Source organism: Camelus bactrianus, chromosome 9 (genome assembly GCF_048773025.1).
Source record: "Camelus bactrianus isolate YW-2024 breed Bactrian camel chromosome 9, ASM4877302v1, whole genome shotgun sequence".
In the NCBI taxonomy this organism is placed as follows: domain Eukaryota; kingdom Metazoa; phylum Chordata; class Mammalia; order Artiodactyla; family Camelidae; genus Camelus; species Camelus bactrianus.
The window spans coordinates 895,469-922,031 of record NC_133547.1 but is presented as its reverse complement, the minus strand read 5'-3'; the positions used below and the strand labels follow the sequence as shown (position 1 = coordinate 922,031).

The window sequence follows — 26,563 nt, the reverse complement described above, 5'->3', positions numbered from 1 at the left end:
TTATGTTATTCAGAGAAAAAAAGTCTCTTCCTTTATTGAACAAGTGGGACTGACAGACTCTCTGCCTAAGCTTTAGTCACACTCCACTGAGCTCTCTTCCCTCCTAGACCTGAACCTGGTACACATCCTTGAAGGGCATACTTAGCTCAACTTTATACAGATACCTGCAAAGTCAGCTTAGTAAGAGTAACACCATGCTGATCATCTAATCAAACCCTCATTTCCTACCCTTGGTATCTGATTTCTCTAGCCATTCTTCAGCAAGATTCTTGTTAAGTCAGTTTAGCATAAAAACTCTTCACTTTTTTTTTTAAATTCAACCATCTTTCCTGTTAGTAATTTTCCATCCACTGACCCCTTCACTTAGCTCCTTGGCTACAGATCTGCAGCTGTCTTTACTTAAAGTTGAACTAAGTCCTCCAATATTATAATAATCTTGACACCTATCTCAAAAATCCAGGATAAAATATTTCTTACCATTTTAACAAGTGTCAACTGTAATGCACAGGGAACTGTATTCAATATCTTGTAGTAAATTAAGTTGGAAAAGAATATAAAAACGAACATATGTGTGTTCATGTATGACTGAAGCATTGTACTGTACGAGTTGACAGAACATTGTAAACTGACTATATTTACATATATATGTATAATGGGGGGGATGTCAAAATAAGTTTTCCTCAACACTGTTAATTCCATTTTAGTCAAACCAGAACATACTTCTGTAGGCGTGGACAAAGGATGGAAGGACCCTTATCCACCTCCCAAAAGAGGCACCTACAGGGCCACCTGAGCACTGAGGGAATTGCATCAAACATGTGCCCTCTCCAGTCCTCTAAATCCAAGGGTGAAACTGATGATATTCCATTTCAGATCTGGTGAAAGGTCTGAAGCCAAGGGCCAACAGGGGGCTTCCTCAAGATCACATCCCCAGACGGGGCTCAGAGAGAATCCACATGGAGGGCTCTGGACTTGGCAGCCCTTGCTTGTCCCTCTGCCTTGGTCCAAGAACATAGGTTCTGAGGGTCTTTTGAGGAGCCCCATTTCTTCCCCATCAAACTGTGGAGGGGACTGAGGGTGTTCAGGTAAAGCAGAAAGTGGAAAGTTTAGGGACAGCACAGGAGTTGGATGAGTCTGAGGTGGCAACACAGCAGGAGGATGCCCCTGCATTAATCATGAGCAAAAAAACCATTTGTAGGGAGGAAACTGAGTCCCACAAAGGGTGTGTTGTCTCCTTGTGAACTCCTAGCAATGGACAGGGATTTAGGATTCATGCCCTGGTTCTGGGCATGAAGACTCTGGTCACTGCACTCCTCTTTGCCTCCTGAGCTCTGGAAACGCAAACACCTCGTCCATGCTAACACCCTCTTTCCCCCAGCCAGAGGGCCCTGCTCATATCCCCATCTGATGCTGATGGACAGACTATCTTTTCACTGATGGCTTTCCTGTGAGTGACCTGTTATCTACCCAACTCACACAGTGTTCAGAATCTGTTATCCTCATTTCTGAAACTAAAGATCTGCTGCTCAGAGACACTGAGGCACTATGACAAGGGAACAGAGCTGCCAGGCCATTTATGAGTGCAGTCCCTCAACACTGCACAAGTCTACAGGCTTCTCTCCCCACCACCCATCCCAGCAGGGACTCCAACTCCTTCAATTACCTACCCCACATGTGCATCTCCACCAGGGCCTCAAGGCCCACCTCCCCCAATGCACATCTCCTTCCTGCAAACACCTTTCTTCTCCTCAAGTTCTTCACAGGGACAGCAGCACTGAACTAGACACCCTGGACAGGGTCATCAATGTCACTCCAGATGTGACCTCACTGCCATATGCAGTCATTTCTTTTCAAGGTCCTGTCCATCTGTTTCATAAGCCCGCTTCAAGAGGTCCCTTCTGCCTCATTGCCCAGTTGTCCTGGTCACTATTCTTGGCACTGTGAGACACTGAAGAACTAAGAATGTCTGATGCGGCCCTGTCCCTGAGGCTCTTCCTCTAACTTCCTGACCCATCACCCCATTGCTGCTTCCACTCCATTAGAAAAATACAATCAAGAAGGTGCCCTCCTTTCCTCAAGACCTACACTTGACCAACCTTATTCTAAATGCTGAGGGCTGAATGCAGGCTGACACCTTCCACATAGGCTGTAAGTATCCCCACCGCATGTCCTCCTCCTTCTCAAAGCTACTCACACGAGTCTCCAAATTGTACTGAGGTGTTTACTGAGTCCCTGATCTGAACTCCATCAGTGCATCATCAAACATGGAGTGATGTGGGAGAAGTCCTTTCCAAGCCAGTCTGCACCCACATCACAGGTGATCCACAGAGACTGTGTGATTGTGTGCATGGCTTATACACTAGACTGTTGGGTATCCCTATCACATCTGTCCCAGTCTCCCTGGAGTGTTTACGCATTTGTGTGACCACACTTGATGTGGCAGGCCAGTACATTACATTATATTTCCCCAACAGGGTCTCACTGCTGTCACACATCCTTTGTGCAGTGGTGTATCAGTTGTAGGTAAAAGCTGCATTGAAGGGTATTAGCATTCAAAATCTGTCACACTGAATCCCCAGTTGTGCTAGTATACAGTAATAGTTAGAATACATTTATACATAATGGAGTATGAAAGGGCTCTTTGATTTCAGAAATGCATTCTAAGAAGATATGCATTCAACAATATCTGAAATTATAAACTAAAACCCACTAAGTGCATGATGATGCACACACACACACACACAAGCATGGAAATGATAAATGATGTGAGACTGGGGAAGGGTTCATCAGGCTTCAAATACAGTTATTCTGTTTATACTTATGTTGAAAAACAGTCGTTACAAATTTGATTATGTTCCTGCATCAGCAATCTTAATGTTGAGCATGACTTAAAAATTGTAGGAGGAAGCGTAGTGTCAGGAGTGTACAAGAATGTCACTACATCAAAATGTACATTTTAAATACATGAAATTAAAGTCAACATTCATTAAACTATTTAAAAAGACATGCAACACCTGTCACTTTATCATCATTGTACTATGGTTTATTAGTTACATTCTTAAAATTATCTGCAGCTAAGGTACCTAGTGTGATGGAAACAGAACACACTGGGCTACTGGGAATGCTTCTGAACTCCATGCTCCGTGACAGTTTGGTAATTTGACATTGCCTACGTTGGGAGTATTTACACCAGGGAAGTAGGGAAATTGGTAAACATTACAAACCAGGGTTTGATTCTGTTATCGAATGTCTGGACTTAAGAGTGAGTGATGGGGGGTGGTACAGCTCAAGCGGTAGAGTGCATGCTTAGCATGCACAAGGTCCTGGGTTCAATTCCCACTACCTCCTCTAAAACATAAATAAATAAATAAACCTAATAACCCCCGTCCCAAAAAAAAGAGTGAGGGACTATATGTTAATAATACAGATTGATCTTAAATGTGTATAAAGTATGTGGCCATTACATTTTGCATAGGACATTGAAGAAAAATAAGAAAATATTATTTTAGTATTCCAAATCACTATTCCATGTAGAAAAGTAGTCATTCATATTATTGCTCAACGAGTGAAATTCCAAAGATGTCTTTGCTATTTCCTATTCTTCTAATTGTCAATGAAAGAAAAAATAGCCAAAATTCAAAAAATTATAAGTAGGAAAAATACAGGAACAGAAACTTAACTAAACAAGACACACAGGCAAAAAATAGACATATGAAAGAAACTCAACTTCAAGAATCCCGGGAGAGATGCAATTAAACTCATGATTTTAGAGTGGGGCTTTATAGTCTTCACTGAAGTGAGCAGGAGTGTTATCTTTCAACATAAGGTTGATGAAGTGTGTTTCCAGGCGGAGGGGGAAAGTTCCTGCTGATTAATAATCATTAATCGGCGATTTACATCTTCCTGGTAAGGTGGGAAGAGCAGTGGGCCAAGTAAGGGGTGACAGGGAAGAGCCCTGGGGATGGGGACATGCGAGAGCCACAGTGGGCACTCAGTCCTCCACTGCCTCACAGTACCCAGGCCAGTGACCTCATCAACTGAGAAACTGGGTGACAGGGACATCCTGAAGGAAGATTTTTGAAGATGGACAAGTCCTTGGAAATAAATAACTATATATGGCAACTGAAAGCAGTATCACTTCTGGGGTGACACCACATACCCTCTGGGGATGCCTGTGTTAGTGCTGCTGTCCCTGTTAGGAACTACACAGGAGAGGTGTTCTCAGAAAGGAAATGTGTATGGGGGAGGTGGAAGTGGACGTCCTCGTGGAGATGCACAAGGGGTGCCATGATCAGGGAAAAGCAGATGTGTCTGGGCAGGAGAGGATCCCTGGAGTCCACGCTGGGAAGGACAGGATGAAGCCAGCAGATGTGGCGTCCTGAGGAACCACACTCATCAATTCCTCGACAGCTGTGTCCCCTTGTGGAAGTCCCTTAAACTCTCTGAGCAACAGATGCCAAGTTTCAGAAATGAGGACAATAACAAGACTCTGAGCACTCGGTAGGTTGTGTAGATAAATGGAGTCATTTACAAAAAGCTATCAATGTTGGTTCTGAATGAAAGCATAGTCCTGTCCATCAGCAAGAGATGGCAGTACGAGCAGGGTGCCTGGGGTGGGGAAACAGGATGTCAGGATGGACAAGGTGTTCTTTTAGGTTCTTTGAGCTGAGCTGGGAGGGAAAGAAGAGTGCAGTGACCAGAATCTCCATGCCCTGAACCAGGCTACCTGGCACTGAATTCTAAATCCCTGTCCAAGCTGAGAGTTCACAAAATGACACACCCTCTCTGAGCCTCAGTTTCCTCCCTAGAAATGGTCTTTTGCCTGCACAATTAATAACGCACCTCCATCCTCCCAACCCTTTTACCTCAAACTCCTACAGCCTCAGTGCCATCCTTATTCTCTACATTCACAAGGTCATTTCTTCATTGTGAACTTTCTCATGTTGAAGCAAATGGCTCTCTTGGAAAAAAGATGTAACACACTGCACTCATAAAGTGTTTCTCAACTAGGAACTCTCTGACGGTAAAGGAGGCCAGACCTATCAGTAAAAGATTTCCCACATTCACTGGACTCAGGTGGCTTTCCTCCAGTGTGAACTCTCTGATGATAACACAGGCTAGACCTAGCAGTAAAAGATCTCCCACACTGACTGCACTCATAAGGCTTTTCTCCACTGTGAACTCTCTTATGATAACGAAGGCCAGATCTATCGGTAAAAGATTTCCCACATTCATTGCACTCATAAGGGGTTTCTCCAGTGTGAACTCTCTGATGATAAAGGAGGCCAGACTTACAAATAAAAGATTTCCCACATTCACTACATGTATAAGGCCGCTCTCCTGTGTGAACTCTCTGATGATTAACGAGGCCAGCCCTACCAATATAAGATTTCCCACATTCACTACACTTATAGGGCCGCTCTCCAGTGTGAACTCTCTGATGATATCGAAGGCTAGACCTAGCAGAAAAAGATTTCCCACACTGACTGCACTCATAAGGCTTTTCTCCAGTGTGAAGTCTCTGATGTATAAGGAACTTGGAGTTGTTGGTAAAAAATTTCCCACATTCACAGCATTCGTAAGGTCTTTCTCCAGTGTGAACTCTCTGATGATAACGGAGGCCAGATCTACCAATAAAAGACTTCCCACATTCACTGCACTTAAAAGGCCGCTCTCCAGTGTGAACTCTCTGATGGTAACAGAGGCTAGACCTAGAAGTAAAAGACTTCCCACACTCACTGCACTCATAAGGCTTTACTCCACTGTGAACTCTCTGATGTGTAAGGAATCTGGAGTTATTACTAAAAAATTTTCCACATTCACTGCATTCATAAGGACTTTCTCCAGTGTGAACTCTCTGATGTATAAGAAAACTGGATTTTTTGATAAAAAATTTCCCACATTCACTGCATTCATAAAGCCTTTCTCCAGTGTGAACTCTCTGATGTGTAAGGAATCTGGAATAGTAGGTAAAACACTTGCCACATTCACTACACTGATAAGGCTTTTCTCTAGTGTGAACTCTCTGATGTTGAATAAAGTTGCACCTTCGGATAAAAGATCTATCACAGTCCTTGCAGTCGTAAGGATTTGCTCCCATGTGGATTTTCCTATGGGCACTGAGGTGGTGGCTTCCGCTAAATGACTTCCCACACTCACTGCACTTGTAAGGCCTTTCTCCACTATGAATTCTCTGGTGTATAAGAAAACTGAATTTCCTGCTAAAAAATTTTCCACATACATTGCACTCGTAACGCCTTTCTCCAGTGTGAACTCTCTGATGTTGAGTGAAGTTGCACCTCCGGATAAAAGATTTGTCACATTCCTTGCACTCATAAAGCTCTTCTCCAGTGTGGATTCTCCTGTGCGTACTGAGGTGGAGGCTTCGGCGAAAGGATTTCCCACACTCGCTGCACTTGTAAGGCCCTTCTCCAGCATGAACTCTGTGATGTGTAAGGAAACTGGATTCCCTGCTGTAACATTTTCCACGTTGGTTGCATTCACACGGGTTTTCTTCAGGGGGAACTTTCTGGAGCTCTTGAATAAGGTTACACTTTTTGGTGCAAGCTTTCCCACAACTGCTGCACTCACCCAACCCTTCACTACAGAGGGCTCTTCCATCCTGAACAAGCACATTTGTCTGGCTGGAGGCTTTCCTGCATTCTCCCCAGCTGGGATGACTTCTTCCACTCTGAAAAACAGCTCCACACTCACTACTGTTGTTTACTTTCTTCCTGGGATCAGTGTCCTGTTGCTGAAGTCCCATGTTGGCCAAGAAGTCCTTCCCAATTTCCCTACAGGTAAAAAGATTCCTTGATGCATGGGCTGTGCAGGTCTTCAAAAATGAGGCTCTCCACAGATCACATCTGAAGGGTTTGTCTCTAACGAGCTGCCTCTGGTGCTGCTGAAGGTTTGCAGTGAAATAGAATTGTTTCCCACATGCTCCACATGTGTATGATTTCTGCTCCCTATTTCTTCCTTGGTGTTCAGCCAAGTGCAAGATGTCTCTCAAGACTGGAACACACATCCTACAGGGCTGGGACTTCTCAGGAGACACAGCTGCCTTGGGGGTCCTGATCTGTGACACTTCTAAAAGTATGCTCTGTTCACAAGGTGTCTCTTCACCCTCGACTCCATGCAAAGAATCTGGAAACAAACAAGTGATGGTAAAGTACATGGTGACTTTTTTTGGAGAGCACAGAGGGAGTGACACACTCTCACAATTGTACCTCTGACACATGAAACTACCAGTCCACAGGACTGTGTTCTGCAAATGGAGTTGGTGTCAAACTGAGGAAGCAGCTGCTCTGTGTTACTGGGCCTTCAGTTTACAAAATGTAGGCTTAAGTGTATGTCCAGGCCCAAGAAAATCTGCCTGGAAAAGGTAGTTGATGTTCAAGAAATATTAAAGGATACCTGTGTGCTTCAGGACATAAACAGTGTCATAAATTTGTATGGGGGAAACAGTGTGAAGACCACATGAGATAAGTGGTCTAGAGAGGTGGTAAGGAATTAATCCCAGGCTGGAGTCAGAATAAAAACAAGTCAGCAGAGTGTCAAGAATTAAAAAAGGATGATAGAGGTCATTTGTGGCCAGTGGCAATGGCACTAAAAAAATAATCAGGTAAGATTGGTTCCTGAAATGGCTTGAACACAGACCAGATATCAAGCCCTCTCCCAGCCGTAATTCATCATTCATCCAGGCCTCCTCTGAGCTGTTTTTGCTAAGACCAGAGCCATGTCCATCAGGAAACCACTAAGGACTCTCCAACCACAGTTGAACAACTACATGGAGACAAATGATACAAGTTCTAATGGAAAGTCAGAACAGGTGAGTGGCCAACACTGAGTTCCCAGAGGAACTCAGCTCACAACAGATGAAGAAATGATATTTAAATACTACAAAGAGAATGTCCAGTAGAGCCAGAGGCAAGGATGTACAGAGGATGGAGTACAAAGTGTTAGGAAGCCATCTCCCCACCTAAACAATTGTACTGGCAGAATCTAACTGATGTAACTATTTTGCAAAGCTGCAGTCTACTGAAGACTTGCAGTTTTCCAAATTACATTCATTTCAATCAAGTTCAGCTCTTGACATTTAATAGCTACCCATTCCCAACCCCTCAGTCCCATGGCAGGCAGCTGTGCACGTGTCCCTAGAGTGGTTTGCTTGTAGCCTGCAGGAGCCACAGTGAGCAATAATGACATGCTCCTCCAAATATCAGAGATCGGCACTCAGGTTGCTGACTGTTACTTCTGAATGCAGATGTGCGATGGGGGGCTGGGGGGACAGCCACTGTTGGAAATTGTACCACCGCTATACAAATACCCTCCTCCTCTGGGGGAAGCCAATCCAGGAATTTAGAGGGCCAGTACCTATTCTCTTGCTCTTCATTTTTCTGGTTTTCCCTTTGGATACTGAGATGTTTAAGGACAAAGACAATAAAAAACAAGCAGTTATATGGGGGAATTTTAAAAATCAAAGCACATCTGGAAGGAAAGGCACACTGAGAAGAACTTAAGTTTATACATCATGTTGGTATCTAGGAAAAAGACACCTTAAAAACAACAAAAAGAACCCACCACCCCAGCAAATCCTGGTAAGAGGTGAGAACAGGATCTCCACAGTTACAATATTGTAAGATACAAATACTCAGTTTTCAGTAAGAAGAAGTCATAAGGCATACATGAAAGAGGAATGTAGAATGCATGTGAGGGAAAATAACAAATCTACAGCAGCTGTAGTTTATGAACAGGTACAGAAAGAACAGACGATTAAAGACATTAAAACAACTATCTAAAAGATGTTCAAACAGCTAAAAAAACCAAATGGACCAAAAAAAATTGTGACCTCAACAAAATGGAAATAACAACAAAGATAAGTATAAGTATTTTCAAAAATGAAATTAAGGAGCTGAAAAGTACGATTCCCGAATGAAAAAAACCACAGGAATTCAACAAAGGAAAGCATTCCAGATTTTATGAAAGACATGAATATAAACACCCAAGAACCTCAACAAACTCCAAGCAGGATAAACTCTGAGACCCACACTGCAGCCCATTATAGTCAAAACTGTTAAAACACAGAGAAAAAGAGAATCTGAAATCAGCAAGAGAGATGTGACTCATTACAGAAAAGGGAACCAGAACAATATTATCAGCAAATTCCTCATCAAAAATCTTGGCAGGCTGGAAAGCAGTGGCTGATAAATTCAAATCAATGAAGGGAAAAAATCCTGCCAAACAAGACTCCTATATCAGGAAGAATTATCCTTCAAAAATGAAGGAGAAATTAAGACATTCCCAAGTAAACAAAAGCTGAGGAAGTTCTTAACCACTAGACCTGCACGTAGCAAATGCTAAAGGGAGTGCTTCAGGTTAAAATGAACAGACACTAAAGAGTAATTCAAAGTTATCTGAATAAATAATGGTTTCTGGTGAAGTAAATAAGTCCATGGAAAATTGTAAAAGCTACTTTCATTATAATGTTGTAACTGCAATTTTTGTTTTTCTACGATTTCAGAGACTAATACATTTAGAAAAATATTAGTCTCAGTTTAAACACACAAAATACAAAAGATGTACTTTGTGAAATGAATAACTGAATATGGTGGGCACAGAGCTGTACTGAAGCAGAATTTTTTTTAATGTTATTGATGGTAAGCTGGTATAAATTAAAATTAGTACGTTCTGGCTTTCTCATAGTTACTGTAATGCCCATGGTAACTACAAGGAAAGTTATATAACATACACAAAGGAAATGAAAAGGGAATTAGTATATTACACTATGAAACATCAATTAAATACAAAAAAAGGTAAATAACAAAAATAAGAGACAACAAAGCTCTATGGCATATAGAAAACAGAGCAAAATGTCTAAAATACTTCTTATCAACAACTGCTCTAAATGTATGTGTATTAAACTCTCAAAGCAGAAGACTGGAAGAATAGATTTTTAAAAATAATCCAACTATATTCTCATGACAAAAGACAAGTTGAAAATGTAAGGTTAGAAAAAGATTTTCCATGCAAATAGTAAGCAAAAGAACACAGAAGTGGCTATTATTAATACCAAACAATAAAGATTTTAAGTCTAAAAAGAACACATAGGATATTATATTTTAACAAGAGAGTCAATAAATATAAGATGCAATAATTACAAATATTTACACACCCAGTAATGGACCAGCAAAATATATGGTACAAAAACTGACAACTGAAAGGAGAAACAGTTCTTCAATAATATTTGGAGACTTCAATACTCCGATCTCAATAATGAGGAAAAATAGGTTTAATTACATAAAAATCATGCAAACTATCCTCTGCAACCACAACAGAAGACAGAAACCAGTAACATATGGAAAACCAAAATATTCACAAACTTGTGGAACTAAAACCACATGCTCTTAATCAACAGTCAAAAGAAAAACCACAAGGGAAATTAAAAAACATGTGGAGACTGACGAAAACAAAAAATAAAACATACTAAAATTTCCCTGGCGGTTAGTGCTGACAGTGCGGAGTGCATGCTCTGGGCTGGGAACACCCATTTATTGTTTAAAAACTCTAAAAAACAAAAAAAAAATCTAAAACAACTTAAAAAAAAAAATTTACAAAAACTCTGCGTCTCCCCCGGCAGAGACTTGCATACCTTTTCTTCCTCTAGTATCAAGCAACCTGGTGACGCAGCCCACTGCGCGCGGCCCCGCAGCAGCTCCAAGAAGGAATCAGGAGACCCGAGGCCCCCTTAGCCCCCTCGCTGAGGCTGCTGAGCAGTTTTCGATTCCGGGTGCTCTCTGTCCCTGCGCGCACACCCCTGCTCTTTGCTCCCCGGCCCAGCACTCGCTTTCCTCCTCCCCGGGCAGGTCGCGGCCGGTGGCCCTCTGGCAGCCAAGCAGAGATGAACCCCAGCGCCCACAGCCACCCCACGGCCTAGCTCCACCTGGGGGACCTACACCCCGATGTGACACAGGCGATGCCCCACAGGAAGTGCAGGCCGGCCGGGCCCACCCTCTCCATCCGGGTCTGCAGGGCATGATCACCTGCCGCTCCTCGGGACACACCGAGCGCCCTCTGGACACCATGAGTTTTGATGTTATAAAAGGCAAAGCCAGTACACACCACGTGGTCTCAGCGTGATTCATCACTTCGCAAAAGTGCAGTGGGTAACACATTCATTAAACATTTGGACAAATCTACTGATAACAAAGCCCTGTGTGATATATTTTCTGCTTTTGGTAACATCCTTTCATGTAAGATGGTTTGTGATGAAAATGGTTCCAAGCGTTATGGACTTGTGCATTCTGAGACACAAGAATCAGCAGCAAGAGCTACTGAAAAATGAATGGGATGCTTCTAAATGATCCTGAAGTACCTGTTGGGCGATTTAAGTCTTGTAAAGAACGAGAAGCAGAACTTGGAGCTTAGAGCCAAAGAGTTCACCAATGTTTACATCATGAATTTTGGAGTGCCTTAAGGATCTCTTTGGCAAGTTTGGGCCTCCTTAAGCGTGAAAGTAACGACTGATGAAAATCCAAAGGTTTTAGATTTTGTAAGCTCTGAAAGGCATGAAGATGCACAGAAAGCTATGGATGAGATGAATGGAAAGGAGCTCAATGGAAAACAAATTTACACTGGTCGAGCGCTAAAGTGTAACAGCAGACAGAACTTGAGCACAAATTTGAACAGATAAAGCAAGGTAGGATCACCAGACAGCAGGGGGTGTTAACCTTTGTGTGAGAAACACCGACGACGGGACTGACGATGAACGTCTCCGGAGGGTTTCCTCTCTTTGGTACAATCACCAGTGCAAGGTTATGATGAAGGGTGGTTGCAGCAAAGGTTTTTTTAGTTTTGTATGTTTCTCCTCCCCAGAAGCAGCCACTAAAGCAGTGACAGAAAAGAATGGTAGAACTGTGGCCACCAAGCCATTTTATGTAGCCTTAGCTCTGCGCAAAGAAGAGCGCCAGGCTCACCTCACTAACCAGTATATGCAGAGAATGGTGAGTTTAAGAGCTGTGCCTGACCCCAGAATCAACCCCTACCAGCCAGCACCCCCTTCAGGTTACTTCATGGCAGCTATCCCAAACTCAGAACCTGTTGCGTACTATCCCCCTAGTCATACTGCTCAACTAAGACCACGTCCTCGCTGGACCGCGCAGGGTGCCAGACTTCATCCATTCCAAAACATGCCCAGTGCTATCCGCCCAGCTGCTCCTAGACCAGCATTTAGCACTATGAGACCAGCTTCTTCACAGGTCCCACGAGTCCTGTCGACACAGCGTGTGGCTAACACACCAGCACAGACGATGGGTCCACGTCCTGCATCTGCTGCTGCAGCTACTCCTGCCATTTGCACGGTTCCACAGTATAAACACACTGCAGGAGTTCCCAATCCTCAACAACTTCTTAATGCACAGCCACAAGTTACTGTGCAGCAGTGTGCTGCTCACGCACAAGGTCAGGAGCCTCTGACTGCTTCCATGTTGGCCTCTGCCCCTCCACAAGAGCAGAAGCAAATGTTGGGCGAGTGGCTCTTCCCTCTAATTCAAGCCATGCACCCTACTCTTGCTGGTAAAATCACTGGCATGTTGTTGGAGACTGACAATTCAGATCTTCTTCATCTGCTCGAGTCTCCAGTCTCTCCGTTCTAAAGCCGATGAAGCTGTAGCTGTGCCGCAAGCCCACCAAGCTAAAGAGGCTGCCCCAGAGAGCAGTGAACAGAGCCACTGGGGCTCCAGCTGTTCTCAGCTGGCCAGGGGCCGTGAAAAGAAACTTGCGCTTCACCGAAGAAAAATACGCCAACACCGAATAACTCGACTATTATGGGGAAAAAAATTGCAAAATATGAATTGAATTTAAAAAGGAAAGGAAACTTCGAGCTTTATGTACTGAGCAAATGCCAGGTCTAGCAAATATAATGCTACACCTAGATTACTTACTGATTTTAAAACAACAAAAAACTACAAAAAATAGTAAAATATAAAAACAAATTAATGCTTTATAGACCCTAGGAAAAAGAATTTTCAACAAAGTACAAAAATTTAAAGCATTCCTTTAATTTTGTAATTCTTTATTGTGGAATAGCTCAGAATGTCAATTCTCTTTTAAATAACAGAACTGACAACTGAGCAAGGAAATGTAATTTGGATTATAAAATTCTTGCTTTAACAAAAATTCCTTAAACAGTGAAAAAAAACCTTTTAGGATGCAGCAAAATGCAGTACTAAGGGGGAAACTGAAAGCTATAAATGCATTTAAAAAAGAAATGTTATGAATAAACCCATCTTTAAAACTTGACAAAATACAAAAATAACAAACTAAACATAGCTTTCTGAAAAAGGAAACAATAAAGACTAGAGAAATAAAACAGCCAGACCATTCTGTTTTTCTTAACAAGGCCTGCCTTCAGCAGAAACTATTTAACCAAAGCCCAACCATCTGCTTTAGTTTCATTAGAGCCTAACTGATCTGGGAAAAAGGATTAACCCAAATCCAGCCTCTCCACCCATCCGGTCCCACCTAAGGGAGAGAAAAAAATTGAGAAACACTTGTGAAGTTCATAGTCCTGACACACAGGCTCAATGAAGGACTTAAAATTAAAAATACTATGAATGCTTACAGGACTCCGCATGCTTCTCCTCTCCACATCTTACCAACACATCAGAGAGGCCTATTTACTATGGTTCCTTTCACCCAATACATCATGCTAGTTATCAAGAAAAGATGCAGGGCACATTAAAAGTCAAAAAAAAAAGTTTAAGTGACAAAGGAAGCTTCATTACTCAATCAAAATCACAGGGAGGCTGGAATGATCAAATTGGGAACATAAATGTTATGCTGCTAATGGATGAAGGAGACAGCATACAAGACCAGAAGCACAATGTAAGCAGAGAGACGGAAATAGTGAGAAGGAACCAAAACAAATGCCAGGGATCAAAAACACCGTAACAGAAATGAAGAATGATTGTGGTGGGCTTATTCATACAATGGACAAACCTAAAGAAAGAATCTCTGAGCACGATGTTCTCTTGGTAATAACATAGAAAGACTCAAAAAAAGAATAGTCATTAACTGTGGGATAACTCCAAAAAGGTTTAGCATACATGTATGGGAACATCACAAGAACAAAGAGAAAAAAAAAATTTTTTTTTGAACCAAAACTGATGGAAAATTTCCACCAAAGTAACATCAGACTAAAACCCACAGATTCAGGAAGCTCAGAGAATATCAAGCACATTTGATGCCAAAAAAACTATACCTAGGCATACCAAATTCGAATTCAGGGGGGAAAAAAAATTCTGAAAGAAGCCCGAGGAATAAACACCTTACCTATAAAGGAGCAATAAAAAGATTACATTTGTGTTCTCCTCCCAGCTCATGCAAAGAAGAAACTGGAATGAGACATTTAAAGTGCTGGGAGGCATGAGGAAAACCTCACCAACCTAGAATTTGGTGTCCATCAAAATTACCCTTCAAAGGTGATGGTGAGATAAAGGCTTTCTTAGACACACAAAAACTGGGAATATATGAAGTTCTTGAGAGTTGAAAAATGATGGATCAGAAATTTGGGTATCACACAGAAAGGAAGAGCATCAGAGAACAAAAGAATTCCATTGACATATAATTGACATGTAACACTGTATTTGTTTAAGGTGTACAACATGATGATATGTGTACACATTGTGCAATGATGACCAATGTAAGATTAGTTAACATCATAGTCACAATAATTTATCTTGTGATGAGAACTTTTAAGATCTACTCTATGATTAACTTTCAAATATACAATACAATACTGTTAACTATAGTCACCGTGCTGTGAATTACCTTCCCAGGACTTATTCACTTTATAACTAAAGGTCTGTAGCTTCTGATACCCTTCATCCATTTCATGTACCCACCCCATCCCCTGCTCTGGCAACCTCTGTTCTTTTCTGAGTTAGTTTTTTTTTCCTTTTAGAGATCTCATATAAGTGTGATCATGTAGTACAGTTGACCCCTGAGCAACAGGAGTTAGAACTGCATGGGTCCACTTACACATGGATATTTTTCAATAAATACACACAGCACTGCATGATATCCTTGGATGAACCCACAAATGCTAAACTTCAGAATCAGAGAGCTCATGATGGGACTTAAGCATCTGCAGATTTCAGTATATACAGCGGCTCCTGGAACCAGTCCTCTGTGGAAACTGAAGGACAACTGTATTTGTCTTTCTTTGTCTGACTCATTTCACTTAGCATAATGCCCTCTAGGTCTATCTATGCTGTTGCAAGTGGCAGGATTTCCTTATTTTTTTTTTCATTTATGGTTGAATGGTACTGAATGATACTCCATATATTGCATATTTTTGGTAGCATTTATCCATCAATGACTCTTAGATTGTTTCCATGTCTTGCAAATGGTAAATAATGTGGCAATAAACATGGTATACAGATATCTTTTTAGATGATTTCACTCCCTTTGGATAAATACACAGAAGTGGAATTGCTGGATCATATGATAGTTCCTTTTTTAATTTTTTAAGGATTCTCCATACTGTTTACTATAGTTGTTGCAATTCCCACCAACACCACACAGAAGTCCCTTTTCTCCACATCTTCACCAATGCTTATTTCTTGTCTTTTTGATAATAAACATTTTAACAGGTGTGATGTGGTATCTCATTGTGGTTTTGGTTTCCATTGCCCTGACCATTAGTGATATTGATCATGTTTTCACATAGCTGTTTGTCATTTACGTATCTTCTTTGGAAAAATATCTACTCAGATCTAACAAATAAAAGTCTTTTCAAAAGAACAATAGCAACGATGTACTCCATTATGCATTCTTATCTTTTTTTCATTATGCATTTTTATACACAACAGTTACGTATGCCTATGTAAAAATGAAATAAATGGCAGCATTAATACAATGGAAGAGAGAAAATAACTAGGATTTTTTAAAATTATAAGCTATTCAAACTACCCATGAAGCCATATAGTGGTCTTTAAAAGTGGGCTTCAATTAGTTTTAAACACATATTGTAAATTCCAGGGCAATTACATAAAAAATGGAAAGAAAGGAAGCACAGCTGATAGGCTAACAAAAAAAAAAAAAAAGAAATTATACAAAATACTCAAAACCACAAATAGAAGAGCGTACGACTAAAACAGGCAATGTATAGACAATGGTAACAAATCTGTTAGATATTTACACAACTACACCAATATATTAAATGTCAAAACTCTAAATGTACCAATTAAAAGAGATTATCAGAGTGGATCAAAAAACAGGACTCAAATATATGTTCTCTCCAAGAAACCCACTTTCAACACAAAGATACACATAGTTCAAAAAAAGTGGACAGAAGGGGGAGGGTATAGCTCAAGAAGTAGAGCACATGTTTAGCATGCACAAGGTCCTGGTTTCAATCCCCAGGGACTTCCTCTAAAAGTAAATAAACCTGATTACCAACCCCCCCAAATTAAATGATACAATAATAAATAAAATAGGAAAAAAAAAAAACCAAGTAAGTAAATGGACAGAGAAAGACTAACACTAATTCTAAGAAAAAGTGGTAGGAACTATATTTATAACAGAGCAGACTTCAAATAAGCAAAGATTTCAGGGACAAAGAGAATGACACAATGGTAAAGGGGTCAATTCTCCATGACGCACAATAATCCCTTACGTATCTGCCTAAAAGCAGAATGTCAAAATATAAGGCAAAACAGAACTACAAGTAGAAATAGCTAACTCTGCTATAACAGTTGGAGTCTTCCTTCAACACCCCTCTATCAGAAATGGACAGATTCAGCACACAGAAAATCTTTAAGGATTTTGTGGAACTGAAGAGCACTACCATCAATCAACTGGATATAATGGACATCTACAGACTACTAGGCTACACCATCCAAAAACAACAGATTACAGGCCTTCTCAAGCTGACATAGAATATTCCCAAGATAAACCACATTCTTGGCCATAAAACACACCTCATAACATTTAAAAGAATACAAATTATACAGTGTCACTTCTCAGACCACAGCGGAATTACAACACTAGAAACCAGTAACAGAAAGATACTTGGAAAATCCAAAATATTGAGAAATTAAACAACACACTTCCAAGTAATACATGGGTCAGAGAAGAAATCAAGGGAAATTTCAAAATATTTTGAAATAAACACACCAACTGTCAAAATACGAGGATGCAATGTTCATGGGAAATTTATAGCACTGAATGCATATGTTAGAAAAGAAGAAAGATCTGAAATCCATAATGTGTGCTTCCTCCTTAGGTAACTAGAATGAGAGACAATTACATACAAAGGAAGAAGAAAGAAATAATTTTAAAAATCAATTAAGAAATAGGAACAAAGCCAAAAAAAAAAAAAGCTGATTCTTTATTTTTCTTTAAGGTTGTTGTTTTGTTTGTTTTTGTTTTTGTTTTTTAAATAAATGGAGGTACTGTGGACTGAATCCAAGACCTTGTGCATGCAAAGCAAGAGCTCTACCACTGAGCATTATCCTCCCCTCAGAGCTGGTTCCTTAACACCAATAAAATAAAAATAAAAAAATTCTAGTCAGGCTAAAGAAGAAAAAATGAGGACACAAATTACCAATATCCAAAATGAAAGAGGAAACATCACTACAGATACCATGGACATTAAAAGGATAATAACAAAATATGCCCATAAATTTGATAACTTACATGAAATGGATCAACTGAAAAATACAGTCTACCAAAACCCACACAAGAAATAGACAATCTGAACAGGTCTACATCTATCAAAGTATTGAAACAATCATGAATAACCTTCCCAAACAGAACTGGCCCAAATTGGTTCTCTGGTGAATTCTGTCAAACATATAAAGAAGAGATTATGATTCTCTACAATTTCTTTCAGAAAATAAAAATGGAGGGAATACTTCCTAACTCATTCCATGGAGACAGCTTTACTCTAATGCCAAACAAGATATACCAAAAAGTATAGCTCAGTATCTCTCAAGAACACAGATGAAAAAATTCTCATGAAATATTACTAAGTTGATTCAAACACTGTGTAAAAATAATCAGACACCAAGATCAAGTGGGATTTATGACAGGTATAGAAGGCTGGTTTAACATTTGAAAATCAATATAATTCATGTCAATAGGTTAAAAACAGATGACCTCATCAGTAAGTGCAGAAGAAGGACAGACAAAATCCAATATCCATTCACATGACAAAAATCTACATCTCCTAGTAAACTAAAAATAAAGGAAAAATTCAATTTGATAATCTAAATAAAACCCTATAGCTGTCATCATACTTTCTAAAGAAGCTGTCACACTAAGATGAAGAAGGTAATGGTGTTCCCTCTTACCATTCCTTTTCAACTTTGTACTGGAACCCATAATTAATGCAATGAGATGAGAAAGGTACATAAGAGGTATACTGACTGGGAAGAAGGAATAAAACTGTCCTCATTTTCAGATAACAGGATCAACCATGTAAAAAACACAAAAACAAAAAACAAAAAAAAAATTCAGGAACTAAAAAACAACTATTGCAAAGTTTCAGCATACAAGATTAACACACAAAAGTCAATTACTTTCCTATATACCAGCAATGAACAAGTTAAATCTGAAATTAAAGACATAATATCACAGGGGGAGGGTATAGCTCAACTGGTAGAGCACATGCTTAGCATATACAAGGTCCTGGGTTCAATCCCCAGTACCTCCTCTAAAAATAAATAAATAAACAAACAAACCTAATTACCTCTCCCCACACCAAAAAACAAAAAAAATACTATGTGCATAAGACCAAAAAAAAAAAAAAAAAAAAAAAGGTGAGAGAAACATAGTTATAAATCTACCAAGACACACATGAAACCTGTATTACAGAAACTATAAAATTCTGATGAAAGAAATCAAAGAATAAATGGGAAGATACTAAACATTCACAAATAGGAAGATCCATTACTGCAAGACGTCAGTTGTTCTCTACTTGATCTATAGATTCAATGCAATCCAAACCAAAATCCCAGCAAGTAACATTGTGAATACAAACAAATAGATCCTAATATTATATAGAGAGAAAAAAGATCCAGAATAGCCAACACTATACTGGAGAAGAACAAAGCTGGCAGACTGACACTACTAAACTTCAAGACAGTATCTACAGTCCTCAAGGCAGTGTGGTATTGCTGAATGGACAAACTGATCAATGAATAGTATTAAGAGCCCAGAAATAGACCCAGACAAATGTAGTCAACTGATCTTTGACAGATGAGCAAAGGCAACACAACAGAGAAAAGGTAACACTTCTTAGTAAGTGATACTGGAACTGAGCATCACATGCAAAAAAAAAAAATCTAGACACAAACCTGTCATGTGTCACAAAAATTAATCCAAAATGGCTCATAAAGACCTAAATGTTAAATACAAAAAACTCCTAAGGAAACAACTCAAATACAAAATGGTCCAAAGACCTTTAAAGGCACTTCACTAAAATATACAAATGACTATTGAGCATAAACAAAAATGCAAGGAAATGCAGATTGACTCAAAATGAGATACCATTACCTTCTTATTAGAATGGCCAAGATCCAAACACCTGACAACAGCAAATGATGGTAATGGTGTAGAGCTACAGGAATTTCATCCATTGCTTGCTGGAATGAGTAAATGTAGAGCCCACTTTGAAAGATAGTTTGGTAATTTCTTAAAAAACTGAACTCTTCTATCACCCAATAATCCTATTCCTTGTTATTTATGCAAAGGAGTTGAAAACTTATAACCATATGAAAACCTTCACACAGATATTCACAGCATCTTTATTCCTAACTGCCAAAATTTGGAAGCACTCAAGAAGTCCTTCAGGAGATGAGTGGATGAACACCATACATCCCGATAAGGGGAACGTTATTTGGAGCTAAACTGCAGTGAGCTATCAAGTCATGAAAAGACATGTAGAAACAACCTACATGTTCATCAAGATGATTGGATAAAAAAGTTACAGTATATTTATACAATGGAATATGACTCAGCCATAAAAAATAAAATGCCTTTTGCAACAACAATGGTAGACCTGGAGATTGTCATACTAAGTAAAGTAAGCCAAGAAGAGAAAGAAAAATACCGTGTGATATCACTCATATGTGGAATCTTAAAAGACACAAATGAATTTATTTACAAAACAGAAACGGAATCTCAGATATAAAAAACAAACTTATGGTTATGGGGTGGGGGAAGTGGGAAACGGGGGAGAAGGTATAAACTGGGAGTTCAAGAATTGCAGATACTAACTACTATAAAAAATTAAACAACAGGTTTCTTCTGTGTATCACAGGACACTATATTCAATATCTTGTAATAACCTATGAGAATGTGAAACCGAATATATGTATGTACATGTATGACTGAGATATGCTGTACACTAGAAATTGACACTGTAAACTGACTATGCTACAATTTTAAATTAAAAAAAAAAAAAGAAGAAATGTAGAAAACCTAAATGCATGTTACTAAGTGAAAGAAGCCAAGATGAAAAGGCTACATAATGTATGATGCCAACTATGTAACATTCTGGAAAACAGAAAACTATGGAGACAGTGGAAAAAATAATCAGTGCTTACCAAAGGGTACAGGGGAGGAAAGGATAAACAGTGGAGAACAGAGGACTTTTACTGCATTGAAAACATTCTCTCTGATGCTATAATGGTGGATACACATCATTCTACATTTATGAAAGCCCACAGAATGTGCAACACCAAGAACGAACACTCTTTATGTAAACTTCAGGTACTGAGTGATAATGATGTGTCTATAATTCATGTTTTCAAGGGATTCCATAGAGCCAAACAAGTACGAAAAAGAACAAAGCTCAAGGACTCACAGCACCTGGGGAGGGAATAGCTCAGTGTGCCTAACATGCATGAGGTCCTGGGTTCAATTCCCAGCACCCCTATTAAAAATAAATAAAATCTAACTACCTGCCCCCCAAAAAGAAAACAAAACAAAACAAAAAAAAGGACTCACAGCACCTTATTTCAAACCTTATTACAAAGCTACAATAATCAAAGTAGACTGCTACTGCCATAAAGACAGAATCATATTCCCATGGAATAGACCAGAGAATACAGTCTAAAAATAAACCCTCAAACATATGATTTATTTTTGATAGGAGGACCATTACCATTCAGTAAGGACAGTGCTTTCAAAAAATGTTGCTCAGAAAACTGGATATCCACACACACAAGAATGAAGCTGGACCCTTACCTAACACCCTATATAAAAATTCACTCAAAATGTATCAGAGGCCTAAATGTAAAAGCTGAAACTATAAAATTCTTAGGACAAAAAAGGAGAAAAGCTTCAACTGTGGATTCAGCCATGATTTTTTGACCATGACAACAAAGCACAAGCAACAAAAAAGAAACAGGATTTCAAAACTGAACAATGATTGTGGCATAACTTTAACTCACACATTGTGTCCATTATACCTCAGTGATGATGGGGTAAATCCACCGAACAACTTTTGTACATCAAAGAACACTATGAACACAGTAAAAAAGGAAACCACATAATGGGAGAAAACATATGCAAATCACAGATTCAAGAAGGGATTAAAATCCAGATATGTGAAGAAAGCTTATAATTCAACAACAATCAAGAAACCAACATGATTAAAAAAAAAAAGGATTTGGAAGTTTGAGATTTACAAACGTTAGCCACAGTGTATAAAAATAGATTTTTTTAAAGTTTATTCTGTATAGCACAGGGAACTCTGTTCAATATCTTTTAATAACCTTTAATGAGAAAAAATATGAAAAGGAGTATACTTATGTATGTGCATGACTGGAACACTGAGCTATACACCAGAAACTGACACACTGTAATTGACTGTACTTCAATTTAAAAAAAATGAAAAAGGACTTGAACAGATGTTTTTCTAAAGATATACAAATGGTCAATAAGTACAGCACTAGGGAAATGCCATCAAAATAATAAAGATGTACTACTTCCTACCCACTGGGATATCTATAACCCAAGGAACAGAAAATAACAGATGCTGGCACAGATGTGGAAGAATTGGAACCTTGGAAAGGGGTCTTCTAAGAACAGCTTATGGTCTGTTTTAGTAGTGACCAGGACAGTGACAAGTTTCTTGCACAGTCAGACACAAATCAATACCGGGTAGAGGAATGGGTCAAAACTTGGATACTATGGATTTGGACAGTCACATGGCCAAACAGATGGCAAGCAAGGAGGCATCTAGCAGGCTGACTGCAAGGTTGAGGACCTTGAGAGGGGAAGGATATAGCTCTATTGGTACAGCACATGCTCTAAAATTAAAACGTTGGTTTAAAAAATACCTAAATAAACTTAATTACCTGCCCTCCCAACACACCAAAAAAAAAAAAAAAAAAAAAAGAAAGAAAGAAAAGAATGAAAGTTAAATAAAGACACTCAAAAAAACAAAAAAACAAACAAACAAAAAATCCCTAAGGATCCTGAATCCTAACCTGCAAGGCTTGGGGGCTACAGGTGAAGGGCACTAAGGAGTAGGGATGCACTCAGCATCCCCAAGTAACCACAGCACCTACCCAAGGATTGAACAAGAAAGTAGCACCCATGGTCCAAAGGTGAGAACAACAAAGCTGCTCCTGGAAAAAGGGAGAAAGACAGAGCCTAGTTCAGGGAATATGGGTGGGTGTGAGGACCTTACCCAGCATGGATACAAGGGCAAAGTTCTCCAGCATGACATCAAGGTACAGGCGTATCTGAACCTCATCAAGCAGACACCATTCCTCGCAGGAGAAATATACGGCCACATCCTCAAAAGTCACACTGCCCTGCAAAAACAGGGACAAACAAAATCATAAATAGCCTCACTCCCGAAAACCCACAGCCCATCTTCCCACACATCTACCCTACTGCCTGACCAGATGGAGCCTGAAGACCTGGGTAAGAAAACCTCCCTCCCTGATCTGAAGCTCCCATGGCCTCCAGAATACACAGGCAGTCATTTCAAACCTAACTCCTCCCTGCTATTTATTTCCACAAGAAATTACCTAAACTAGCTCAGCTTCACTTTAGTGCCTTTCCACAAACTGGTACGCGTTCCAGCAGTAACCTTTCAAACTTCATTCCATTGGTGGTGGGAAATGGCAACCCCCTCCATATGCCCAGGCCTGGACTCAGGACCCTGAGCATAGGGTTCTCCAGGGTCCCCAAACTAAGAGACTTGGAGAATGGCAGGCGAAGAGCCCCCAAAGACACCTCATATGTGTACGCAGGGCTCAGAAGAAGTGAAGGATTGGGACAGACCCCACTTAATTAAACTGCTTCTGCAGCCCTGGGAGTCTGTGGGGAAGGGCAGGCCATGGAGGAAAGTGACCACGGCGGTGCTCCAGGGGCTCAGGCCTTCCTGGACCTCTGCCCGGTACCAGCCAGGTAACCTCAGACTGCTTGTCTAATCTCCGTGCCTCAGTCCTCACTGCAACCTCTTACCTGTTATGACCTGGGAGAAGCCACAACTGCCCTCTGCATCCGTGTCCTCATCGCCCCTACATTCTGTACTTCCACTGAACAAGCTCTGGAGTATTTCTGAAACCTCACTCAGACCTTATCCTTCCTTGGCTCAAAACTCTCCACGGTCCCAGAGCCCTAAGAATTATAGTACAATCACTCCTGCACCGCTCCAGGTGCAAGTGGGCCTCAAACTTTGTTCCTCGGAGAAACAAGACAGACTCCAGGTTCCCCGAAGTTCCCGGTTCACTTGCCTCTCCAAGCCCCACCGACACCGCAAGACACTGGTGGGCAGAAACAGGGGCCCCGTCCCGAAGGCCTCACGGTCCTGGACCAGGGGCCTGGACTAAAGAGACGGAAACAGGCGCCCCCCGCTCGGGGCGTTACTATCTGGGTGGGAAACGGGCAGGGGAGAACCCGCAGTTGCAGCACTTACCTGAGCCCCGACCCTCAGCGCAGCCGCCGCCATCCGAGCCTCTGCGCGGAGCAGAGTGGCCGCAGCCTAGTGACCGGGTCGGCTCGGCACCGACACTCCTCGCAGGCGGCGGTGTCCCCGACCCTCACACCCGCCCCCGTGCAGCGCGGACACAACCTCCTCCTGCGCCCCCTAGGCCCGTCACGTCGCTCCCCTCACGGGACACGCGACCTTCTCACGCAATCAACGGACTCCACAGCAACCAAAATGGCCGCCAGGAAGCCGCCGGAAGTCCCTCTCCGAAATGTTCGCTGACCCGGAAACGCCTCCTTTCTGGACTTTCATTGGGCTATGGTCTCTGCCCCTTGGCGCACAATCTTCTGGGTAATGTAGTGCTAAGGCCTCAGGGAAGGGCACTGAACACCGGGATCACCTGGGGAAAAGACAAGGAGCGTCGCGGGGGCGCTGGGAAATGACCTCTAGGGAGGGGGAGGGATTCATCCTTACGAAGGGGCGGGGCAAGCACGGCGGAGGGGGTAAGAGCATTGAAGAAAGAGCCTTAGGTGCTCCTGATCACAAGTGTTTGGACGTGATCTCAGACTCCGTGAATCCAACCCAAGTTGATAGACACTGGTAACAGGAAACACATAAACGTTATCCTATTGCTCTTGAAATACATGCAGCCTGAGGTATGAAGGTCATTTTGGAAGCTTTGGTCAGGGACAAGAAAATAGACGTGACCATGACCAGAAGGTGGAAAGGAGATATTGGGCAGCACTATAGCAGATGGATAAAGGGGAGAGCACTACTTCTGGTCCCCACAGAAAAGGCTCTCCTGTCTGTACAGTCAGTGATAGTGTCCAACTCAGGGAGAAACGGTGTACGACCAGGCCACCCACGAAGGCTGTTCTTTTGCTCTTTGCACCTCCCCTGCACCACGAGTCCCTGCTTCACCTACACCCTACTCACCTCACTGACCTTCCCTCTTAATCAGAGAGCCTATTCAGTAAATGTCTACAGAGTTGCTGCCTGCCCCAGCTGGTGATTGTTCTAACCTAAGTCAAAAGGTCTTCACTCGGATATTTCATGAAAGGCGCAGTAAGGGGTATGTTCCTCTGCTGATGTCCCTGATAACATATGAGCCAACCTGACAGCGATTCCCTCTAAAGCTGGTAACCTCCCTCTCCCCTGTAAGTTGTTAAGACAGCTGCCATATCCTGCTTGCTGTCTACTGACCACGGTGGAATGCTCCTCGGGGCCTTGCTTTGGGTGAGTAAGATCCCCTCCCCATTAAGCCATGGATGTCTCTGTAGCTGTCTCTGAGCTCTTTCTTCCGTCTTCAGGCTGGGCCATTACGAGGCTTGCAGGCCTGGGGGTGCACCCAACAGCTGATCTATCCCTAAAACATGGAACTGTTGTTTCAATAGAATATAAAATTGTTTTACACATATACATTTGTTTTTCAATATACGCTGCAACTTTATGAATAAAATATCAGAATGACTATTGTTAATAAAGGTGCACTACAGTACACAGATTTATGAAAAAGAAAGTGAAAAGTCTTATGGAGAAAAACAAAGTTTGCAGCATGGTATGTTTTTACAATTCTTTTGCACTTGAATACACCCTCTATGAGTGCTTGCACCGCGATATATATTCTGATACAAGTGTTTTCTGTTGTTGTTTAGTAAAAATAAAGTCACTCTGTATACAGGTCTGTCCTTTTCTTTCCTTACTTAATAGATCTCGCACAATCAAAATCTACTTCCTCATCTTACGCCTAACAGCTCCTTATCAGGACGCCTTGTCCACCTAAAAGCTGCCCCCTCCCTTTAGGTTTTGAATTATTGTGCCTCATCTGTACACACCACGGAGTCTGACTCGGGGCTACCGCTGGCCCCTCGGTCCCTGCAGGGCGCCTCCCCAAGGCATGGAAACTGCGTGGAGGTCTTCAGGGCTCGCTCTGCGCTGCTCAGTCCTTTTCCGACGCCCTCCGTGCCCTCTCAGCCTCCGAAGAAGGATCAGTCCCGGTGGCAGGTGTATCGGGCCGCAGGGTTTGGGCTGCTTCCCGTCCTGCGGGACTGCCGTGAGGTGGTCCCGGCGGGAGTGCCGGAGGGCCGACTAGGGTTCCACAGGGCCGGGCGCGGGAAGTCTGACCCTCGGGATCCCAGGGGACCCGGGCACCGCAGAGCTCCTTTCCTTTCTTTCTCTTCGGAGCGCGGCCTCGGGCCGGCAAGGACTCACCGGGCCGGGAGGAGCGGAGACTCGCCGGGGGTGGGATGAAGCCTTGGGGCAAACCTTCCGGATTTCGAATCAAGACTCCGCCGCCTGAAACAAACAAATAAACAGAAGACTCCGCCTCCTGAGCCACCGAGGGGACACAGGCTTGTCTCAACCCCTAGGCCTTTCCTAAACGGCCTCCGCTGGGGCGCGAACGTCTCTAAGTGCCTCCCGGGTCCCGCCCGCTGCTGTCCTGCTGGACCCCATGGGTCTCCGCTCCCTAGTGTGGTTTCCCTCACCCCCCCCCTCCTTTTCTCACTGTCCCCTCTGAAATGCGACCTCAGATCAGACGTGACCCCTGGACTTGAAGAACGTCCAGAGAGAAAAAGGCCTCACCAAGTTCCCTCTGGAATCCTCTGG

At 41.7% G+C, this 26,563-nt stretch overlaps 1 protein-coding gene and 1 pseudogene across 1 annotated transcript; one reads left to right on the top strand and one right to left on the bottom strand.

Moving 5' to 3' along the window:
* On the bottom strand, window positions 1–24,215 carry LOC105074418 (uncharacterized). Its single transcript, XM_074370922.1, has 3 exons — window positions 23,945–24,215; window positions 22,706–22,832; window positions 1–7,146 (listed from the first exon to the last, which is right to left on the bottom strand). Exons 1-3 carry the CDS (start codon window positions 23,975–23,977, stop codon window positions 5,003–5,005), a joined length of 2,304 nt encoding a protein of 767 aa, XP_074227023.1. The 5' UTR covers window positions 23,978–24,215; the 3' UTR covers window positions 1–5,002.
* Window positions 10,254–13,005, top strand: LOC123618790 (polyadenylate-binding protein 1 pseudogene; annotated as a pseudogene).
* Window positions 24,216–26,563: the final 2,348 nt, after the last annotated feature.